General features: G+C 35.4%; 1 protein-coding gene and 1 non-coding gene across 2 annotated transcripts; one reads left to right on the top strand and one right to left on the bottom strand.

Annotated features, from left to right (window-relative positions):
* The first annotated feature begins 2861 nt into the window (after positions 1-2861).
* On the top strand, positions 2862-2945 carry TRNAL-CAA (transfer RNA leucine (anticodon CAA)). The gene has a single exon. It is a non-coding gene; the product is annotated as a tRNA-Leu (tRNA).
* Positions 2946-4590: 1645 nt separating this feature from the next.
* Positions 4591-7975, bottom strand: LOC132051596 (xylan O-acetyltransferase 1-like). Its single transcript, XM_059442736.1, has 5 exons — positions 7207-7975; positions 6944-7115; positions 5979-6178; positions 5737-5895; positions 4591-5429 (listed from the first exon to the last, which is right to left on the bottom strand). The coding sequence occupies exons 1-5, from the start codon at positions 7800-7802 to the stop codon at positions 5081-5083; spliced, it is 1476 nt and encodes a 491-aa protein (XP_059298719.1). The 5' UTR covers positions 7803-7975; the 3' UTR covers positions 4591-5080.
* Positions 7976-8379: the final 404 nt, after the last annotated feature.

Here is an 8379-nt window from a genome sequence, read left to right as displayed (position 1 = left end):
CAGCTACATACAACTATCTACAGACCTCTATGGAACACGAACTGCAGAAAGGACAGGACAAGGCCCTGTTATACACATATCTACATGTCATAGCATACCAAAAAGGACTACAGCTCTGAACCAAGTGGAGTGCACTGACTGCAACTGAGTGAAAGACCAACTGAGCTGGATCGCCTGTCTGGCTACCTGAACCTGCGGGCATGAACGCAGCATCCGCAAGCAAACAGACGTCAGTACGAAAAAATGTACCGAGTATGTAAGGCAAATGATAATTGAAAACAATACAATCTAGAGGCCAAAGAATGCCTTGAATATCTCACCTGTCTCATATGAAATGCAATATAATACTATTATATGTCTCACTAACCAAGTGGCCAAGCAACTGTAAAATCTCACTGACCAAGTGGCCAGGCAATATGTCTCACTGACCCGTCGGCCAGGCAATCCGTCTCACTGACCCGTCGGCCAGGAAATCTGTCTCACTAACCCGTAGGTTAGGCATATCTGTCTCACTGACCCGTAGGCCAGGCATATCTGTCTCACTGACCAAGTGGTCAGGCTAAAGAAAATGTCTCACAGACCAAATGGCCAGGCTAAAGAAATCTCACAGACCAAGTGGCCAGGCTAAAATATCTCACTGACCAAATGGCTAGGCTAAAGAAAATGTCTCACTGACCAAGTGGCCAGGCTAAAGAAAATACATATGTATATCATGCAGTATACCATGCATATACTGAGAAATACAGATACTGTAACATGTCTCTCCTGTCTCTCTATAAAATCAAGGACACAGGGAGGGGATATGGCCCCTCAGAAGGAATAACATAACACTCGGAAACTATGCAACAATATGACAAGCTCCACTTTGACAAATCTCTAGTCATAAGGTTCGTTACACTCTTACCACATATATGGAATCATGCCAAGAAAAGAAGGAACAACCTTAACATACCTGAAGCTTACTTCTCGACTTTCCAACCTACTTCCTGTCTTGCAATCTACATAAGATCATTCGTAGTCTCGTAATCTACATATAAAACCATTCATACTATTTTTAGGCTTATCGTTATATGTTTGTCTTAAGCCTTCAAATTAAATCCCCTTAGAATCTGTCGAAATTCGGGCAGCATCTCCTTTGTTTATATCCCTTGAAATCACAATACCAACAAAACAACAATAATAGCAACACTAATATCCACAACATCATCATCAATACCAATATACTCAATAAAACATTCCACACGATGTTTACTCAATTTCTCAACCAATCAACCGACTTTACGAAGCTTTATCAACTAAATCTCCATAACACAATTCAAAATATCAATAGTAAAGAATGTCCTTACCTCAATCAAGGTTGGAAGAGCTTGAAATCTTATTTATCTTCGATAGATTCCTTCGTCCAGTCAAGATTCGATATTTAGAACAAGAACTATAAAACCCTATACACTTCCCGAGCCTCGTTGATGGCTAACTTTAACACTTTATGACCAAAATTTGCATAGGGACTTGTAGGAACATGTTCTATGTTATAGAATGCTCTAGGGTTGGTAAATGATTAAAAAAATGACCAAGAGGGCCCTTTTTATACTTGCCAAAGTCGGTTCCACCGACTTAAAATTAACCTTGCGTGATTATCTTTGGGAAGTGGCGCGGACGCATTGGGTTGTCTGTAGCCCCTTCTGCACGTTCGCGCCTAGTGGTGGCGCGTTCACGCTGACCTAACTCTAGCCTGTGCAGCCAGACTTGTAACGTCTATAACTCTTTACTCCGATGCCGTATCGATGAGCGGTTTGTTACGTTAGAAACTAGACTTCATGAACTTCAAGTTATCAGGTTGATTTTCTTCAAAACTCTTTATATGCTAGAAGATATTCTTTCCCCAAGTTGGTTCATACTTTGTCGTTCAAAGTAACGCTCATCTTCTTTCAAAGTCTTACTAATTCCTTATGTGCATCCTTTACTCCTAGAATATACTCAATAATGCTGCGCTCCTTATATTCCAAAGTTGTTTTACTTAGCCATAGTTCAACATACTTATGTTAAAATTTGATAAGTGCTTCTCCAAAAGTACGGGGTGTAACACTTAAGTTCTGCATCCCAGAACTTACGTCTCGTCTGGTGTTAGATAACATGCTTTATCTCACGTCCACATCTTTTCAAACATTGCTCTCAAATGGTTAACATACCTGTACTTGGTTTGAATAATTAAAGAAAATGACTTTTCAAATTTTTAGCTCAATTTAAAAAATTTTGAAAGGGTAAATTAGAATTTACCCATCTCAGTTTTGACAGTAAATGATATCATCTTGTAACCTCTTGTAATACTAAAGAACATGCAAAGTTTAACATATTTCTCATCCTATCGAGGATAATATCGGAAAGAAGTGATTTAAATGATGAAGCTAATGCGTAAGTTTCCCTTAAGTTTGAGCCTTGGGGTAATTTTGGTTACTGATATTTTTATCCTAATTTCGCTCTAAAATTTGAATTACATTTACTCAGTGTTTGTTTATGAATTATTATTAATATTGACATAAATTTATACCAAATTTTGATATTATTTATCCCATATCAATTGGAAAAATAATCCATAAATCCAAGATAACTTAACTTATTCTAAACTAAAATAACCCTGAAGGAATTGTTGCCAATAACAAGACAATGAAATAACAGAACGCGCATATTATAGACAAATTATCATAATCAGATTGTATTCGAAGGAAGAGAGGAAAATACATTTTCTTAACTTATTTAATCTGACATCAATCTCATTTATTTATTATAAGAAAACTTTTTTAAAGCTAATCTTTTTGCAGTTGGATACTAGTATGCAGATGAAGATCCTTCCAACACAAGTTGTCAGGATGGCCGAGTGGTCTAAGGCGCCAGACTCAAGTTCTGGTCTTCGAGAGCGGGCGTGGGTTCAAATCCCACTTCTGACAAATATTTTTCATCTTTTCTTGAATTATTTGCATAATTGAGCTGGCTATAAAACACAATTTTTTTTTACCAAACCTCCTTTGCTTAGTATTTTTATTTTTCATATTCCCTTTTTTATGTCTTCCATTTCTTGTTACTTGAACTAATATTGTTATTGCATCTTCGCAACATGTTTGAGTAGTGGGTTCCAAAATCTCTTTTGGTTAGGAATTGAAATAGCTAAATACAAAGCTTAAGCAGATTTAGCTGGATGACAGCATTCCAATAGTCTCTGCTTGTGCTGATAAGTTTATACATTGTACTGCATCCTTTAAGGCAGCAGTCCACACCTTGGGCTTTTATATTTTCACTATACATAACTAAAAGAAGCTGGTATCGTCAAAAAAATGAATATGGTATACTCAAATTGTTAGGGTCATTAATTTGGTTCAAAATCAAGATATTCTAGGATTATAATTGTGAGATTAAAAACAAGACTATAACCTGAATAACTTATTTATCTCACATGCTAGATTGGATAAGTTATCCGGATTATAGTCCTGATTTTGATATCGATTTTGAGCTAATACCTCCAACCAAATATGAGATAAATTTAATTCCAAAATTTAAATCGAAATAACCCACCTATTTCCTTTACCGCTTAGTAATGTTGTGGGATTACTCAATACTAGTTACTGCAAGACTTTCCAGTTTCTTCTCCCCAATTTTAGAATGTAGAGGGAGGGGGTGGGGGGGATCGGGGGAGTAAAAAAAAAAAAAAAATTGAATGAAAACACGGCATGAGCCATTGCTTTGGCTGGGATCCAAACTTATGGTTAAATCGCTCATGTATATACATTGGAAACGCATGCTGTGTCCTACCCAATGTTTACACCTAAGTGATTTTATTGAGGTAAGAAAACATATTAATGAGTCATGGTTAAGTAATAAAAATGTATATAATAGATATACGTCATTTGTTCATTTGTTTCTAATGTCCATATTGAGTGCGAATAATTTTTATTCCATATATTGTGTGTGTTAAAAAAATAATATTATATCTCAAAAAGAAAAAGAATCATTTCATTAATCTCCTTAATGTCTACAATTCAATTTGGTCAAATAATTATGTTGCCAACGTCTCTCTATTCAATTTGGCCAAATGAATTGTCTTTATTGTCAATTGCCATTATGGCTTTTACTCCACTTAAATTTTTGGAAAGTTGGCAGCAACAATTAGACATCAGTGTTCATATTCCTATATTATATGAACTTGTGTGTTCATTTTGTGAGATCGAAAAAAACCCAAGAATCAAATTCCTCCTGCCTATATTCTCTTATGCTCGATTTTTACCTTTGTGAAATCTTTGTTAGATTTTGGCTCATAATTTTGTACTAGAAGAGCTTGTTGAATCCTGGAATACACATACATCGGGTGAAATATCCTTAAGGACAGTGCTTTAATACACGCCTCAAGCTATGAGATTGTTCGAGAATTCCTTACAATGTTCGTGCTCGAGTATTTTCCACAAGACTTTCAACAGTGTGCACTGACCCTATTGACCAATGTCCAGCTTGAGCTGTTGTTCTGCGGGATCATTTAAAAATCCAAGAAAAATTGCACGCCACTACAAAGAACTAATTGTAGATATTTGGCAAAACGAGAAAGAAAAGAAAAGAATGGCACAAGTTTCTGCAGAGACACATACATGATACATACACATGTCAGTTGGGTATACATTATTCATTTATTTTCTTCGAAAATAGAATTTGATTTTATAATGGTCGTAAATACATTGATGTTTACCCAACCGGCAGTTCCTTTGTGAGACCTACCTAGTCATCAGGTCCTTGAAATGGAAAAGATAAACAAAAAGCCCAACAAGATCTTTGGGACCACCATAAAACTCAGGACAAATGGGCAATCACAGCTACAAGATTTTTCCTTTTCTTTAGGAAAAAATAACAAGGACAAAAAGTGAAAACAAAGCACCAAAACTAGAATTGTGGTTCTTTAACCAAAAAAAGAAAAAAAATATATATAGAAATTGGAGTGGGGAGCTGCACAATGAATGATTGAAGTAACGGATATCCAGTGGAATAATTGAAGTGCGTATAAACTGACCGGACACCACTGTTATAAGAAAAAAAGCCTGTATCAAGAGTGGGTTAGAATACGCGAATAGAGGAACTCATTCCAAGTGTCGGGCAATCCAGGGAGGCACCAATGAATACAATCAGCATAGGTGGCTGGATCAGCTTGCTGTTCCGGCGATAGCATTTTGCCTTGTCGAATGGTGTGAACAGAGGTGTGCGCGTCTTTCCTGTACTCCGATAGAGTGGTGATATTGAGGAAGTAAACAGGGACATTGATGGATTGAGTAATATTTGCTGCTACCACAAATAGCCTCCAGTCTGTCCCAACACTTAGCGGCATTGATGTGTTTAATACTGGAGTCGTCTCTTTCGCACATTTTATCCCATCTGGATTGTTCCAATCCAAACTCCTGCAAAGGGTAACAAAAATTTCAGAAAATTGTCACAGTTTGGTCCTTAATGTCTGCTAAGCCTTATTTGATATGAGGGATTTAACTTTGTATAGACTGAAAATGAGAATTTTTAACACTATTAGTGTAATTTAACCTGCTGTACGTTGTAGCTAGGTAAACTGCATTATTTTTCAGCTTACTAACTCACATTTCATAGATAGTTACATGTACTTCTCTTTTAGGTAACGTGATAACGTATATAAAGGAAAAGGTAGCTTCTAAGTCATAACCAAATGGATAAAAAGCGAAAGGAAATGGCGATTACTTTATATGAAGAGGAGACGTGCTCATGAAGAAGACTTTAGTGTGATTGACATCCACATTGTTTTCTACCCACTGCGACCATGTTGTCAAAACTCTCCGATAAGCAACTGGTCTCTCAACCTCATCGTATTCTGTCGCCCCTTCATCGAATGACCCTCGTCTGTTTGGAAAAATATCAAACATAAATGTTGAATGCAGCAGAGAAAAAAAAATCAAGTTGGATTCTTTTTGACTATTACTTACAGAACTTTCATGGCGAAAGTATTCATCCACCAAATGTATGTGTTGAAGACGAGATAGTCCACGTTCTTCCAGTTCTTGCCATGCTTTTCGATTGATTCGGGCATGATGATTCGGTTCAATATACTATGCATGTTTGGGTCATCTGAATTTGATTCCACCAGAAATGGAGCCCAGTAAAATTCTACTGTGGCATTATAATCCTACATATTCACATTGACATCTATTATTAAAGAGAGAAAATTATAACTAAAGCTTCTTTCAAGGGAGCAGCCCAACAACTATTCATAGATTGACTAACCACTTCACCAGTATTAGGCGTTTTTAAATAGAGAATCTCTATCTTCTTACTTGTAGATAATCCAATCCAACCAATCAAAGATTAAATATTAAGCAACAGTAGTCATTAAATTAAAATGTAAGCAAACCTACTAAATCGTGGTTATAACTTATTATGAGTTTACACTATTAAATCACTCAAAAATTAACACAAGTAATTGTTCATAATAAGTGAAACTAGTTACTTAAGTAACAAGTCAGTAAGCCTGCTATAACACATTTAAATAGACCGATAGATTGAAAATTCTATACACTAACGAACTTATATAGAAGCAATGAATAATGTGTTATTAATGTCACTTAAATCCAGGACTTATATAGGAGTAATTTAATAAGGTGGCATCCTTCAGTGTTAGACCACTTAAAGCTAGGGACATTTATTTTGACCTACCTTGATGTAAAGAGAGAAGGGGTTGGCATGCCAATCTTTCAAAACATATGAGGAATAATCTCCCTCAACAAATGTTCTTCATTCATTATTAATAACAAGGCGGTTCGAAAAAGAAAAAAAGAAGAAGCGGAGAATGCCTCATGTTACGAAGCATAATCATTGTATTTGAGGGATAATTGATCGTTTGAAAAATTAATGTTGCTTCTTAAATAAAAAAGAGATAAGTGAAGATATATACCTCAATCCTGAAAACAGATAAAGAACCAGTCTTGTTTAAGCTTTTTCGGCCTGAAGGAACTCCAGATTGAACCAAACAAATCATGGATTCCCATTGATTTCTGTTCAGTGAGTCTCCCACAAACATGAGTCTCTTGTTTCTCAGTTTCTCAAGCAACAACTTTGGTTTAAACCTAAAATTTAAATATCAAATGATAATTGTTAAAATTGGACAAACAAAAAAGAAAGATTAAAGAATCAAGAATTGGAAAATGATGTTCATACTTGGGTAAAGAACAGTCTCTAGGTTGCCACCTCCAATTCTGATACATGGAGTCTTTTCTTCCATTTCTCATGCAAGTGACCTGTGCTGTGAGAAATTCACACTCTGGTTCCTTATAAATTGGATGTGTGACATTGTCATAAGCCCACTGCCCAGTAAAAAGATCACAATCTTCAGGTGGCAACTCAATGTTCTCCTCTTCTTCATCAGGCATTTCAATCTTTTCTTCATCTTTCGCGTCATCATTGAACTTCAAGCTCGTGACTTCTTGTTTCTTGTCTTGTTCAGAGATACCATCTGTTTTTGAATTCATCACTAGAGATGAAACTTTGTTCTCATCCTCAACATTGGTATTAATTTCTTGAACCCCATTTTCCTGATTCAAAGATTCATTGTTGATGATATCTTGAGTTCTTGTCATGGAAAATGGGAATTCAGCAATTGTCTTTACATCCTCATTGTACATGAAGCATCCAAAGAGGAGTATAGAGAATACCACCACAAATATGGAAAAACTATTGTTCTTCCTTCCACTATGTTTCATCCTGAATAAGTTGGAGGAGAAGACAGAGGTTTTTCGACCGCGAAATGAATGCATGAATAAGGAGTAGAGGAATATGTGATGGAGGAAAGATTAATAGGAAATATAGAGGAAGAGAAGAGTGAAAGATAGACTAACATGTTGAATAATTTATATTTTCTGTTAACAGTTTAATTGGGTAGTTTATTTAAGATTTGGTGAAATAGTGTTTTCTGGAAGGAAATTGGAGTATCAGTTGCTGGAGAGTTGTCCTTCTCATGTTTAGAAATTTGCTTCTGATCTGTTTCAAACTACTTTGTTCCTCCTACTCTTCCAGCAAACTAACAACTACTGTTAGATGAGACAGCGACATATTTTAAAGCTTTCTCAATTTTGGTTTAACTACTACTAGTATTAATTAAGAGTTGCAAAATCATGTCCATATTAAAGATTTCAATCAATTAGATAAGAGAGAGTGATTTTTTGAATTTAAATATTACTCTATCAATTCCATTTTAAGTGTTTTAGTTTATCTGGTCACGAATTTTAAGAATATAAAGAATACTTTTGAATATTGAGGTCTTAAATTAGAAGTGTATAATATACCAAAAATATTTGTAAGTTTTATATATTTAAATATGTCATATCATTTTTA

This window comes from Lycium ferocissimum, chromosome 4 (genome assembly GCF_029784015.1).
Source record: "Lycium ferocissimum isolate CSIRO_LF1 chromosome 4, AGI_CSIRO_Lferr_CH_V1, whole genome shotgun sequence".
Taxonomy (NCBI): domain Eukaryota; kingdom Viridiplantae; phylum Streptophyta; class Magnoliopsida; order Solanales; family Solanaceae; genus Lycium; species Lycium ferocissimum.
The sequence above is the reverse complement of the archived record's forward strand: the minus strand, read 5'-3'. Positions and strand labels throughout refer to the sequence as shown.

Bases quoted from the DNA above. Each gene is read 5' to 3' on its own strand.
- LOC132051596 (XM_059442736.1), bottom strand. From the start codon at position 7,802: ATGCATTCATTTCGCGGTCGAAAAACCTCTGTCTTCTCCTCCAACTTA. The intron at 6,179-6,943 runs GTATATATCTTC...GTGAATATGTAG, and splicing joins TATCTGTTTTCAGGATTGAG to GATTATAATGCCACAGTAGA. The intron at 5,896-5,978 runs GTAAGTAATAGT...TTTTCCAAACAG, and splicing joins ACTTTCGCCATGAAAGTTCT to ACGAGGGTCATTCGATGAAG.